Source organism: Sapajus apella, unplaced genomic scaffold, assembly GCF_009761245.1.
Source record: "Sapajus apella isolate SASKATOON/1434 unplaced genomic scaffold, GSC_monkey_1.0 scaffold45, whole genome shotgun sequence".
Taxonomy (NCBI): domain Eukaryota; kingdom Metazoa; phylum Chordata; class Mammalia; order Primates; family Cebidae; genus Sapajus; species Sapajus apella.
The window spans coordinates 14,831,602-14,846,950 of record NW_022436985.1 but is presented as its reverse complement, the minus strand read 5'-3'; the positions used below and the strand labels follow the sequence as shown (position 1 = coordinate 14,846,950).

Sequence of the window (15,349 nt, the reverse complement as noted above, 5' to 3'; positions counted from 1 at the left end):
TTCTTTTACCTGTACTGTTTTTAACTGTTGGGTCTGTAACACAGAGGGCTGAGTTGTAGTATTTATCAGTTGACTTCCTGGGGTCAATGCTGAGACACCAATGACAGGTTTCACCTCTGGCCTCCCTCCAATGGTAACTACTTTAATTTGCTGCGGTGGTAACTTAGCATCTCCTGACTGGACCTGAGTTGTAACTTTCTGAGCCTGGGGTAGTTGGCTATGGGGTAGTGCTAAAACAATTGGTGAACCAGACTTGCCCAAAGTTGTTAAAATTAACTTCTGTCCATCTGGTTTAAGGGTCTGATTGCCAAGTTTAAGATCAGATGTCTGTGATACTTTGTTTAAAATAATCTGATTGGCTGATATAGTCACAGGAGTCTGAGCACCAAGTTTTTGAAGGCCACTTGGAAAAGCTGGTTTCACTGTGGTATTAGAATCTGCTTTAGTAATTGTGGTATTCACTGCAACTTGGTTAGTGTGGTTACTGTACACTGTGATTGGTTCCGTGGAAATGGGCGTGGCTGTAGAGTCACCAGTAGAATTTATGTTGACAATTTCTTCCAGTTCTGTCTCCATGGGAATTGGGGATGAAACAATAACAGCCTCAATACTATCATCATCCACTAAAGTTATACCAGTGTCCATTATTTCCTCTGGAAGCAAACTATTCACCTCAGCTGGCACCACCTCCATGATCGTTCTCCCGCTAGAAAGTTGATCAGGCACTGTAATAAAAGTTGAAAAATGAACAAGTTACTAGGTTTCCAAAGATGTAAGAAAAAAAAATTCAAGAAAAATGCAAATGGCAAAAATAACAATTTTTTAAATTGATATATAATTGAATGAAGACTATTCCTGCTGATGCTTATGTGGGTTAAATCATGTTAACACATCCTCAACCTGCAAGAATCTGTAATATAAGTCACATGGAACACAAAACTAGAAGCAACTATTCTTACTCGTCCTGTCTCAATCCACAAGTATCTTGCACTCAGGCAACACTAAGTCACGTAATCACATGAAACTCCTTTCCAATGCCCTGTAATCTCTGATGTATCTAATCTTTTTTCTTCCCAGTAGTTTTTTCGTTGTTGTTTTTTGTTCTTCCCAATTTGGGTTGTCACCAATTCTTCCCAGTTTTATTTTTTCCTCTCATTGACAGACTTGAAAACTACTGATTCACACAAGTAAAGATTTAAATATTAATATACTGGAAAATATATTCAAATCTCCAATAAGCTAAGTCCTAATATGAGTGTACAATCTCATTTTTAAAATCCATTATATACCCAAATTAATGTTAAAGGAATTTCTAGAGTAATCCATCTCAGCAATTGCAGATAAAATGGCATTTGTGGTTCATGTTTGATCAATTAGCTTCATACCAAGGAAGATTTTATTTGGAAAGAAGATTCTCAAACCTTTCTCAATCATTTATTACTTAGTTACCTATTGATTGATTGACTGAGACGGAGCCTAGGCTAGAGTGCAGTGGTGTGATCTTGGCTCACTGCAACCTCCGCCTCCCGGCTTCAAGCGATTCTCCAACCTCAGCTTCCTGAGTAGCTGGAATTACAGGCAACCACTACCATGTCCAGCTAATTTTTGTATTTTCAGTAGAGACAGGGTTTTGCCATGTTGGCCAGGCTGGTCTGGAACTCCTGACCTCAGGTGATCAGGCCCGCCGCGGCCTCCCAAACTGTTGGGGTAACAGGCGTGAGCCACCACACTCAGCCATCCTCAGCCATTTGAAGTATCAAAAAGGAAACCATTTAAGAGATGTACAGCCAGTCACCATAAAGAAAAAAAGTAATAATCATAAAGCAGATTATGAAAAACTTCGAGCTGTGGTACTTTTAGCCAAAGGTCTGCAGAACTTCCAACAAAAGAATCAATTCTATTGTCTAGAGAATATCAAAGATCCATAGGAACCTAATCAGCAACTTTCTTCTCTTCCCCTTTTTTTAAAATATAAAAATATACCACCCATTCAAAATTAATAGTAACACGTAAGTGGCAAATTTTGACTATTAGCATTATCGAATACCACTACTGCCAAAATAAACCATTGTTATTGAGTGATTACTATACAACAGTGATGACATAATTTTTTTTTTTTTTTTTTTGAGACGGAGTTTCGCTCTTGTTGCCCAGGCTGGAGTGCAATGGCGCGATCTCGGCTCACCGCAACCTCCGCCTCCTGGGTTCAGGCAATTCTCCTGCCTCAGCCTCCTGAGTAGCTGGGATTACAGGCACGTGCCACCATGCCCAGCTAATTTTTTGTATTTTTAGTAGAGACGGGGTTTCACCATGTTGACCAGGATGGTCTCGATCTCTTGACCTCGTGATCCACCCGCCTCGGCCTCCCAAAGTGCTGGGATTACAGGCGTGAGCCACCGCGCCCGGCCCTAGTGATGACATAATTTATCCTCACAACAACTCAGAGATGGGAATCATCATTATCTCTGTTTTATAGATGAAGCCATTTAGAAAAGTTAATTTGCCTAAGGTCACATAGCTACTGAATGGTTTTTAAGATGCCACAGTTAATAATCTTGGCTGGGCACAGTGGCTCATGCCTGTAATCCCAGCACTTTGGGAGATCAAGGTGGGTGGGTCACCTGAGGTCAGCCTGAGCAACACAGTGAGAATCTGTCTCAAAAAAAAATTTTTTTAAAGACGTCACAGTTAATCTTAAAACCAAAATTATGTTGCCTTAAATTTTACCACTGGTGTTTAAAAACAGGGAAAAAATGTCTACTTTTCCAAAAAAAAGTGGGGGAGGAATACATGTACAGAACGTACAGGGTTGTTTTTTCTTTGTAAGAACATGCAGGATTGTTACATGGGTATACATGTGCCATGGTGGTTTGCTGCACCTAGTGATCCATCCTCTCTGGTTCTCTCCCAACTCCTACCCTCCAACAGGCCATAGTGTGTGTTGTTCCCTTCTCTGTGTCCATGTGTTCTCATTGTTCAACTCCCACTTATGAGTGACAACATATGGTGTTTGCTTTTCTGTTACTGTGTTAGTTTGCTGAGGATGATGGTTTCCAGCTTCATTTATGTCCCTGCAAAGGACATGATCTCATTTGCTTTTATGGCTGCATAGTATTCCACGGTATATACGTACCACATTTTCCTTACCCAGTCTATCATTAATGGGCATTTGGGTTGGTTTCATGTCTTTGCTATTGTAAACAGTGATACAATAAACATACTTGTGCATGTGTCTCTACAGGACAATGTATATTCCTTAGGGTATATATCCAGTAATGGGATTGCTGAGTCAAATGGTATTTCTGGCTCTAGATCCTGGAAGAATCACCATACTGTCTTCCAAAATAGTTGAACTAATTTATATTCCCACCAACAGTGTAAATGCATTCCTATTTCTCCACAATCTCACCAGCATCTATTGTTTCCTGATTTTTTAATAATCACCATTCTGACTCGTGTGAGATGGTATCTCATTGTGGTTTTGATTTGCATTTCTCTGATATCAATGATTTGAGCTTTTTTTCATGTTTATTGGCCATATAAATGTCTTCTTTGAGAAGTGGGTCTGTTCTGTCACTAAAGATTAGTTTTGTCTTTTTGCTTATTCCAGAACTTCATATAAATCAAATATTATGTATTCATGACATAAAGCAATTATATGAGTTTTTCTCTCAGCATACTTTTGAGATTTATCTTTATCATTTTACTTATTAGTAGCTCTATTCCTTTTTACTGCTGAGTAATATTCCATTGTATAAATCAACCACAATTTCTGTATGCATTCCTTTGTTAATGGACACTTGGACTGTTTCCAGTTTGGAACTATGATGAATAATTCTGCTATAAACTGCTATAAACATTTAGGCTCAAGGTTTTTTTCTGAAAATATGTTTTTCATTTCTTTTGAGTACATACCTAGAAGGAGATCCAACAATTTCTTCTAGGTGAATCACATGGTAAGTTTAATTTTGCATGAAACTGCTAAATTATTTCCCAACTTAATTGAACCGTTTTATACACCCACCAGCAAAGTTTGAGAGTTCCAGCTGCTCCATGGCCTCACCAAAAATTGGTAAGGCCAGTCTTTTTTGGTCTTTTTAACTCTAGCATTCTAGTGTATGTGAAGTGGTATCTCATTGTGTGTGTTTTTTTATTTTGAGGCTATTGCTAATCAATCACTGTGTTTTAAATTTGCAATTCCCAGATGATTAATTACTTGAGCCTCTTTTTTTTTTGAGACAGGGTTTTGCTTTGTTGCCCAGGCTGGAGTGTAGTGGCTTAATCTCGGCTCATTGCAACCTTCGCCTCCCTGGTTCGAGCAATTCTCCTGCCTCAGTCTCCCTAGGAGCTGGGATTACAGGCGCCCACCACCATGTCCAGCTAATTTTTTTTTTTTTTAGTGAGACAGGGTTTCACTATGTTTGCCAGGCTGGTCTTGAACTCCTGTCCTCAAGCAATCCACCCACCTCAGCCTCCCAAAATGCTGGATTACAGGCATGAGCCACTGCGCCCAGCTGACTTCAGTATCTTTTCACGTGCATATTGTCTATCTATACATCTTCCTTTGATAAATTCCTGTTAAAGTCTCTGTCATTTTTTTTCCTTTTAAAAATACTGGGTTAATGAATGGGATGAATTCATCACATATACTGCAAAGTTACCAGTCATTTATAACATCTTAAAGGAATCACTAGGGTTTGGGGACCCCAAACTACTAGCACTTCTTTGTGTGGCTCTTCCAGATCAAAGAATCCCCTCTGGCACTTATGGACATTCACAGTACAAGCGTGTAAAAATATCAACATCAGGGCTGGGCGCAGTAGCTCACACCTATAATCCCAGCACTTTGGGAGGCCGAGGTGGGTGGATCACGAGATCAGGAGTTTAAGACCAGCCTGGCCAAGATGGTGAAACCCGGTCTCTACTAAAAATAGAAAATTAGCCAGGCATGGTGGTGTGTGCCTATAATCTCAGCTACTCAGAAGACTGAGGCAGGGAGCTGCTTGAACCCAGGAGGCGGAAGTTGCAGTGAGCCGAGATCACACTACTGCACTACAGCCTGGGCAACAGAGCAAGACTCTGCCTCAAAAAAAAAAAAAATCAACATCAAATATACATCAACAATGACAATCACAACAACAATATACAACAAAGGGCTCCACTCACAATATCACACTGGCTTTCTTCCCCAAACCCCTAGAGTTGAATCTGGATATTCCACCCGCACTGAATGATGACTTAGTTCCTATATCCAACAGAACTATAAAACTTTGACTCCTTCCTCTCCTTGAAGTTCTTCCAGAATATTTAGACACATATGGGTATGGCCTTTGGTCCTCCTTAAGGACACACAGACATCAACCCAACCAATCTTTCTCTTTAAAGCACCTGAAATTAAAGAGTAGGTGGAGGGAGAGGTCAGGCCACAGAGGGAGACTGTGGCTCTACAGCAATAAACAAAACTTGCATTTACTTTCACTTTCAAGCATTAACCCTTGCAGCTCAACCAAACTTCTAAGGTTTTCCATCCACCTAAAGCTCTATATTCTCATTGTGGACACTCTATGTTCTGCTTTGAGGGCTCCTTAACTCAGCAGCTTTAGTCACACTGCCTTTCAGCAGAGCAGGGCCATGAAGTTGAGAGTGTACAACAACCAAAGCACCATTCAGGTGGCATGTTTCAATCCTACATCTCACCTAAGCCTCTAAATTATTCATTAATGGGTAGAACAGTAGAGGACTTTTATTCTCCCCATCCCCACTGCCCTTGACTACCACATGGGTGAGACCATTCACTACCAGATGCCAGAGAGAATGTTCCTATCTCCTAACCTAGCCCAAGAGGCCCTCATTCTTCCTCTTTGAGAATGCCGTGCCTCTGTCAGCACCCCATCCCCATGGCTGAAACTATCAAGAACTGTGAGGGGTCTGAGACTTACTTCCTACTCTCTGAAAGCTAATAAAGTAGCCTAGTACTGTTCCATGGATACTGGCAGAAGACACAGCAGTCCTGCATCAGAAACAAAAGGACTTTTGACTCACAATACAGCAAGGAACATGAGCGTCATGTGTTATCAGTTTCTCCATATCCTCCAAGTCCCACAGGGAAGACATGGGGGGGGCGGGGTCCAGGTAGATGCTACATATGCAGGTTTGCATCACAGCAGGCTAAAGCAAACCTGCTCTTTGCCCAGAGGGAGATAATCTCTTTATTATACTGGACAATAAGCAAAATCTGCCCTTTGCTACAAAGGGAGACACTACATCATCCTATGCTGTTTGCTATAGAGACATCCTTGAAAAGATCATTTAAAAACAAAGGGCTGTCACTACCTCACTGTCAAAAGGTACAGAAATGCAAGGACCCATGGAGAAGCCAGGTGCAGCGGGTGCACCTGTAGTCCCGGCTATTCAGGAAGTTGAGATGGATCTCTTGATGCCAGAAGTTCAAGGCTGTGGTGCACCACTGTACTCCAGCCTGGGCAACACAGTGAAAGCCTGTCTCTCAAGAAAGAAAAAAAGGTTCATGCCCCATGTTGGGTGCAAAAGAAAAAACAAAAATAAAAATAAATTAAAAATGACCCATGGAGAATTGTCTCCCAAATAACTATATCTTATTTATCTTAGTATAGGTCTTATACATATTTTGTTAAATTTATCCTTAAGTATTTCCTGTTTTTTATGTTGTTATAAATGGCATTTTTCCATTTTCCAATTGTTTATGAGTATGTATAAATAAAACTGATTTTTGTATATTGTTCATATATTCTACAACCTAGCTAAACCCACTTTAAAAAAAAAAAGACAGGGTTTCACCAAGTTGGCCAGGTCAGTCTTGAACACCTGACCTCAAGTGATCCGCCCACCTCGGACTCCCAAAGTGCTGGAATTACAGGCGTGAATCACCGCGCCTGGCCTAAACCCACTTATTAATTCTGAAAGCTTTTCGATACAGACTCCTTAAGATTTTCTACAAATACAATCAATGTTGTCTGTAACATCTGCATTTCTTCCTTTCCAATCTGCATGTCTTATATTTCTTTTCCCTTACTACACTTGCTAGGATCTCCTGTAAAATGTTGACTAAAAACGGTGACAGCAGATACCCTTGCCCTGTTCCTCATCTTATCTGTTAGCTATAGGTTTTCCACAGATTTTCTTTACCAGGTTGAGAATGTTTACCTCTTTCCCAATTTGATGAGTTTTTTAAAAAAAAACAATTAAAAGGGCCGGGCGTGGTGGCTCATGCCTGTAATCCCAGCACTTTGGGAAGCCGAGGCAGGCGGATCACGAGGTCAAGAGATTGAGACCAACCTGGCCAACATGGTGAAACCCCGTCTCTACTAAAAAATACAAAAAAATTAGCTGGGTGTGGTGGCGTGCGCCTGTAGTCCCAGCTACTCAGGAGTCTGAGTCAGAAGAATTGCTTGAACCCAAGAGGCAGAGGCTGCAGTGAGCCAACACTGTGTCACTGCACGCTAGCCTGGCGCCTGGCAGCAAAGCAAGACTCCTTTTCAAAAAAAAAAAAATTATAAAAGGATGTTTAATTCTTTCATATGCTTTTTCTGCAACTAGTGAGAGAATCATATGGCTTTTCTTTTTTTAGTCTGTAAATAGACCGTAAATTAATTTTTTATTACAAAATTTTGCATTCTTGATTCAAACCCCACTTGATCATGACGTCTTATAATTTGCATATATTGCTAAATTAAAATTTTAAAAATTAAATTAAAAAAAAAAGATGCCACAGTTAATAATCTTTTTTTTTTTTTTTGAGACAGAGCCTTGCTCTGTCGCTTAGGTTGGAGTGTGTGACCTCGGCTCATTGCAACATCCACCTCCCAGGTTTAAGCAATTCTCCTGCCTCAGCCTCCTGAGTAGCTAGGACTAAGGTGTATGCTACCATACCTGGCTAATTTTTTGTATTTTTAGTAGAGATTGGGTGTAGCCAGGATGGTCTCGATCTCCTGACTTCGTGATCCACCTGCCTAGGCCTCCCAAAGTGCTGGGATTACAGGTGTGAGCTACTGCACCCAGCCGCTAAATTATATTTTGCTAATATTTTGTTAAGCATTTTTGTCTATATTCATGAGGGATATTGATCTGGAGTTTTCTTTTCAGTGTCTGCCTAGAGGTAATAATAGCCTAATAAAATGAATTGGATTCTGTTCTTATTTTTCAGGAAAAGTTTGCACAGAATTGTTTCTATTTCTTCCTTAAATATTTGCCAAAATTCACCAGTAAAGCCATCTAGATATAAAGCTTCCTTGTGGGAAGGTTTTTTAACTATAAATTCACTTTCTTTAGTAGATGTAGGGTTATTCAGATTATCTTTCTTCCCAAGTAACCTGTGATATTTGATTGTTTTTGTCTCTGAAGGAATTTGTCTATTTCCTCTAAGCTGCCAAATGTATTAGCATAAAGTTACATGTAATACTACTTTAATGTCTGTAGGATCTGTAGAAATGTCCTCTCTTCACTCCTCATAGTGGTAAATTATCTTCTCTCCTTTTATTCTTGAGTAGCTAGAGATTGATCAATTTTATTGACCTTTTCAAAGAACCATTTTTGGACCAGGCATGCTGGCTCTCACCTTTAATCTCAGCACTTTGAGAGGTTAAGATGGCTCACTTGTGGCCATGGGTTTGAGACCAGTCTGAACAACATATCAAGACCCCATTTCAACAAAATAAAGATAAAAATTAGCCAGGCGTGGTAGGGCCTGCCTGTAGTTCTAGCTCACACTCCCTTGGGCCCAGGACTTGGAAGCTACAGCGTGCTATGATCACACCACAGTGGCGTCAACACGGCTCACCGAATCTTTGAATTCTCAGGCTCAAGCAATCCTCCTGCTTTAGCTCTAAAAGTAGGTGGGACTATAGACATGCACCACAATCCCCGGCTTTTGTTTTGTAGAAAGAAGGTTTCACTGGTGAAACTCAGTCTCTACTAAAAAAATACAAAAATTAGCCAGGCATGGTGGTGCCCACCTGTAATCCCAGCTACTCAGGAGGCTGAGGCAGAATAGCTTGAAACTGGGAGACAGAGGCTGCAGTGAGCCGAGATCGCACCACTGCACTCCAGCCTGGGTGACAGAGCAAGACTCCATCTCAAAAACAAAAAAAAGAAGAAGAAATAAGGTTTCAAGGCCGGGCGCGGTGGCTCAAGCCTGTAATCCCAGCACTGTGGGAGGCCGCGGCAGGTGGATCACAAGGTCAAGAGATCGAGACCATCCTGGTCAACATAGTGAAACCCCGTCTCTACTAAAAATACAAAAAATTAGCTGGGCATGGTGGCACGTGCCTGTAATCCCAGCGACTCAGGAGGCTGGGGCAGGAGAATTGCCTGAACCCGGGAGGCGGAGGTTGCAGTGAGCCGAGATTGCGCCATTGCACTCCAGCCTGGGTAACAAGAGTGAAACTCCATCTCAAAAAATAAAAATTAAAAAAAAATAATTAAAAAAAAAAAAAGAAGAAGAAGAAATAAGGTTTCACCATGTTGCCTAGGCTGGTCTCAAATTCCTGAACTCAAGTGATCTACCCAGCTTGGCCTCTAAGGTATGCACCACTGTGCCTGGCCCATTTTTTATTTAATTGACTATTATCATTACTTCTTTCCTTCTGTTTGATTCATGCTTCTTTTTCTAGAATCTTAAGATGGAAGTACAGATCAGGATTCGTCAAACTACTAAATCATGCCCATGATCTTTATGTATTGCTTCCCAGCTAAGAATCGTTTTTACTTTTTTTTTTTTTTTTTTTTTTTTGAGATGAATCCTTGCTCTGTCGCCCAGGCTGGTGTGCAGTGGCGTAACCGTGGCTCACTGCAATCTCTGACTTCCGATTCAGGCAGCCCTAATCCCAAATAGCTGGGACTAGAGGCACACACCACCATGCTGGCTACTTTTGTATTTTTAGTAGGATGGGGTTTCACCATGTTGGTCAGGCTGGTCTCAAACTCCTGATCTCAAGTGATCCACCCACCTTAGCCTCTCAAAGTGTTGGGATTACAGGCGTGAGCCACTGTGCCCAGTCTGGTTTTTACATTTTTAAATGGTTGGGGCTGGAGGGAATGTGTGACAGACTTATATGACTTAATAAACCTCAAATATTTGCTACCTGGACCTTCACAGAAAAAGTCTGTCAACTCCTGGTTTAGATGATTGATTGATTTTAAAACTGCCTTCTTTTTTACAGTAAGCCTTTAATATGAAGTTTTCCCCAAAGCTGCTTTAGATGTATTCCATTAACTTCGATGTTTTTGTTATCATTCACTTCAAATGTTTTCTAACACTGCTTGTGATTTAATCTTTGACACACAGATAATAAAGAAGTGTGCTATTTAATTCCCAAGTATTTCTATATTTTCTAGTTATCTTATTATTATTGATTACTAACTACAGTATTGTTAGATAACAATATTTCCATCATTTCATATTAAGAGATTTATTTTTGGACTCAGTATCTGGTCTCTCTTGGCAAATATTCCTTGTGCACTTGAAAAGAACTTTTTTTTTTTTTTTGAGATGGAGTCTCACTCTGTTGCCCAGGCTGAAGTACAGTGGTGCAATCTGGGCTCATGGCAACTTCCAACCCCCTTGTTCAAGCAGTTCCTCTGCCTCAGCCTCCCAAGTAGATGGAATTACAAGTGCACGCCACCACACCTGGTTAATTTTTTTGTATTTTTAGTAGAGACGGGGTTTCACCACATTGGCCACATTGGTCTCCAACTCCTGAGCAATCCATCTGCCTTGGCCTCCCAAGGCACTGGGATTACAGGCATGAGCCACCACGCCTGGCCAAGAACATTTTTTTTTTTAATAGTCACTGAGGGCAGTATTCTATTTATGTCCATTAGCAAAAGCTGGTTGATAGTGTTATTCAGATCTTTGATATCCTTAAAATTTTTAGGGTGTTAGAATCCTCAAATATGATGGTGAATTTGTCTATGTCTCCTCTTCTGCACATTTTTGCTTCATATATTTTGAAATTCTGTTATCAGAAGAACATACAAGTTTATCTGTCCTGTTAAAACAGACTGGGAATTACAGGAATGGGAATCTCCCTTTGAACTGGGAGCAAAGTCCAGACTTCTAACAATAAAAGGTCTGGGCCAGGTTCAGTGGCTCACGCCTGTAATCCCAACACTCTGGGAGGCTGAGGCAAGAGAACTTATTGAGTCCAGGAGTTGGAGACCAGCCTGGGCACAACATGGTAAGATCCTCATCTCTATGAAAAATAATTTTTAAAAATGAGCCAGGTATGGTGGGGCATGCCTAAAGTCCTAGCTACTGAGTCCCACAAGTTTGAAGCTGCAGTGAGTTATAATAGCGCCACTGCACTCCGGCCTGAACGACTGAGCGAGATCTTGCTTCTGGAGGGAAAACAATTTAATTTAAATTTTAAAAAAATTTTATTTTGTAAAAAGGTCCAATTGGTTTGTTCACAGTCTATGTAATAGAGACTATTCCAGAGCCAAGACAGCTCTTAAACCACAGCACAGAATATAGATGACTATCTTTTGACTGCACATCCTTATCTGTTTCTTTTTTTTTTTTTTTGAGATGGAGTCTTACTCTGTTGCCCAGGCTGGAATGCAATGGTGTGACCTCAGTTCACTGCAACCTTCACTTCCCGGGTTCAAGCAATTCTTCTGCCTCAGCCTTCCAAGTAGCTAGGACTACAGGTATATGCTACCACGCCTGGCTAATTTTTTGTAATTTTAGGAGAGATGGGGTTTCACCGTGTTAGCCAGGCTGGTCTCAATCTCCTGACCTTGTGATCTGCCCGCCTCAGCCTCCCAAAGTGCTGGGATTACAGGTGTGAGCCACTGTGCCCAGTCTCATCTGTTTCAATCAGGGTCACATGCAGGGCATAATGGCCTATGCTAAAAGAAAGTCTCAAAAGGACTGGGCATGGCAGGAAAGCATTGGGCCATCTAGTTATATGACCCATCATGCTATTTTATCTCTTAGGAATGGAAGCCATGTACTAGCACATGCAACCTCATCATCCCTGTGTTGAGGACCACTCCAAGAAAAGAGAGGCTCTTCACAGGCCAAGAAAGCTGAGAAGCTTTTGCCTCACTTGCAGGAGAGGTTACCTGTGAAGGTATGGTAGAGAAATAATTTAGAACATACAATGCATTCCCCTATGCTTCAAATTTTTTTCTTTTTTTTTTTTTTTTTTTGAGATGGAGTCTCACTCTGTCACCCAGGCTGGAATGCAGTGGCAGATCTTGGCTCACAGCAACCTCTGCCACCCAGATTCAAGCAATCCTCATGCCTCAGCCTCCCGAATACCTGGGTCTACAAGCCAACATACTTGGCTAATTTTTGCATTTTTAGTAGAGATGGGGTTTCACCATGTTGGCCAGGCTAGTCTTGAACTCTTGACTTCATGATCCGTCTACCTTGGTCTTCCGAAGTGCTGGGAGGCCATCCTAATCTTCACTGGCCCAGGCACTCTATCTCATTACCCTGGTATTTCCATCATAGCATCCGCCACAATCAGAAGTATCTTGTTTATTTGTTTATAATTTTATTGTCCCTCCCCAACTTCTTTAAAATGCAAAGCCACACAAAGACAGGAACTTGTTTGTCTTCATCACTACTAAACCCCCATCCCCTGTGCCTATAACAGAGCTGGCATTTACTCTGTATAAATCTGAACAATGAATAAAGTAATCATAGAGGTGTGTCACCTAAACTCTAGAATTATTTACATTGGATTTTGAAAATAACTTTTGTCAATTTGAGTAGGATGGGTTTATATAATGCTATGATACTTCACAACACTTTAAATAAAATAAACCCATATCGCCATAAGGTACACTAACAAGGTGAGAAACTACTTTCAAATAAGTTTTTAAATACTCAGATTTAGCATTTAACCAATATCCTCTGCAATTACGTTCCATCTTTAAATCTATAAGATTCTCTTAGTTTTTTTTGTTTTTGTTTTTTGTAGAAACAGGGTTTCTCCATGTTGGTCAGGCTGGTCTCAAACTCCCAACCTCAGGTGATCCACCTGGCTCAGCCTCCCAAAGTGCTGGCATTACAGGCGTAAGCCACCGCGCCCCACCTGTTCTCTTAGTTTTTAACTGGCTTATAATTTTTATCAGTCATTTAATTAATAAAATACTTCTTTCTTCCTAACTTTGAGGAGGACATTATGGGTAATTAATCAAAGACCTTGTCCTCAAAGAGCTCAGAAATAAATAGATGACTAACATGATCACAGTTGTACTTTGGGAGGATTAACCTCATCTGAAAATTTTATTGCCTGGAGGCAGGGAGAACAGTTGGAAGGCTATTCTAGTAATTAGTTCAAGATATAGCTAAATGATTTAGGATGGTGACAATGAAACAGAAGTGAAGTCAATACAAAATAAAAAATACTGTAATCCCAGCACTCTGGGAGGCCAAGGAGGGCGAATTACCTGAGGTCAGGAGTTTGAGACCAGCCTAGCCAACATGGTGAAACCTGTCTCTACTAAAAATACAAAAAATTAGCTAGGCATGGTGGCAGGTGTCTGTAATCTCAGCTACTTGGGAGGCTGAGGCAGCTACTTGAACCCGAGAGGCAGAGGTTACAGTGAGCCAAGATAATGCCATTGCACTCCAGCCTGGGCGACAGTGCAAGATTCCCTCTCAGAAAAAAAGAAACTGAATGTTTAGTTGACCTTAGAACAACAGGGTCCACTTACACGTATTTTTTTTTTCAATAAATATATTGAAAATTTTTTGGAAATTTGTGGCAATTTGAAAAAGCTTGCCAATGAATCATGTCACTACTAGGAGCATCAAAAAAATTTAAGAAAAAGTTTGGTATGTCATGAATGCATAAAACAAATGTAGACATTGATGTGTTTTATAATTTACTACCATAAAATATATAAAATATAAAAAAATAAAATTTATCAAAACTTACCCCCACAAACACATGGTATCATTTGCAGTGGAGAGAAATATAAACAAAGATGCACTATTAAATCAAAACCACAAAAAAGTAACTGTAGTACATATTATACTACTGTAATAATTTTGTAGCCACCTCCTGTTGTTACTGTGGTGAGCTCAAGTGTTGCCACTAATTGTCTGTCTTCACATGAGCAGTTCCTCCCTGCAGTAAATTGTGTATTGCAGTAAAAAGTGAACTTCCATATTTTTCATTGTGTTGAGCGCAACACTGTAAAACTTGAATAACACGAGGAGACCCATAAGAAGTGCCATTAATGACACTGTAAGTGCTCCCAAGAAACAGAGAAAAGTATGACATTACAAGTAAAAGTTTAATTGCTTGATAAGTACTATAGATTGAGGTCTACAACTGCAGTTGCCCAACATTTCAAGATAAATGAATCCAGCGTAAAGACCATCATAAAAAAAATTGGGGGGAAGGGGTGGCAGGCGCCATGTCCAGCCGTGAAGGTGGCAAGAAGAAGCCCCTGAAACAGCCCAAGAAGTAGGCCAGAGAGAGGGAGAAGGAAGATAAGGCTTTCAAGCAGAAACAAAAAGAAGAGCAGAAAAAACTTGAGGAGCTGAAAACAAAGGCCATGGGGAAGGGGCCCCTGGCCACAGGTGGAATTAGGAAATCTGGCAAAAAGTAAGCTGTTCCTTGACCCTGAGGAGATGGTGACCCTTTATTTCATCCTTATTTAAACATCTGTATTTCCTGCCATAACATCTTTTGCCACCTATAACCGGAATTAAGTGCTGTCTTGGAGCTGTTGTACATTTAAGAATAAACTTTGTTCAACTTGGAGAAGAAAGAAAAGAAAAGAAAAGAAAAGAGAAAAGAAAAGGAAGGAAGGAAGGAAAGAAGGGAAGGAAGGAAGGAAGGAAGGAAGGAAGGAAGGAAGGAAGGAAGGAGGGAAGGAGGAAGGGAGGGAGGGAGGGAGGGAGGGAGGAAGGGAAGGGAAAGGAAGAAAGAAAGGAAAGGAAAGGAAGAAAGAAAGAAAGAAAGAAAAGAAAGAAAGAGAGAGAGAGAGAGAAAGAAAGAAAGAAAGAAGAAAGAAAGAAAGAAAGAAATAGGGAAAAGAGAAAGAAAAGAAAGAAAGAGAAAATTATTAAGCTATCACTGCAGTTACATCAGCAGATACAAAAACCTTGCACTTTTAGCAAAATACTTTTTTGTCTAATATTGAAAATGCAGCATTTGGCCAGGTGCGGTGGCTCATGTTTATAATCCCAGCACTTTGGGAGACCGAGGCAGGTGGATCACTTGAGGTCAGCAGTTCAAGACCAGCCTGGCCAATATGGCGAAACCCCATCTCTACCAAAAAATACAAAAATTAGCCATGTGTGGTGGTCCCAGCTACCTGGGAGGCAGAGGTGGGAGAACAGCTT

General features: G+C 40.6%; 1 protein-coding gene and 1 pseudogene across 5 annotated transcripts in view; one reads left to right on the top strand and one right to left on the bottom strand.

The window, feature by feature from the left end:
- LIN54 (lin-54 DREAM MuvB core complex component) overlaps positions 1-15,349 on the bottom strand; it is an 89,908-nt gene that overhangs the window by 63,066 nt on the left and 11,493 nt on the right. For 3 of the 5 annotated variants that reach the window (XM_032239745.1, XM_032239742.1, XM_032239746.1), the window contains exon 2: positions 10-725. In XM_032239745.1, coding sequence (XP_032095636.1) covers positions 10-693 — 684 coding nt within the window. In that variant the 5' untranslated portion in view covers positions 694-725. The remainder of the gene's footprint in view (positions 1-9; positions 726-15,349) is intronic. The other 2 variants (XM_032239748.1, XM_032239747.1) reach the window with 1 other exon arrangement.
- LOC116524461 lies at positions 14,191-14,753 on the top strand (annotated as a pseudogene).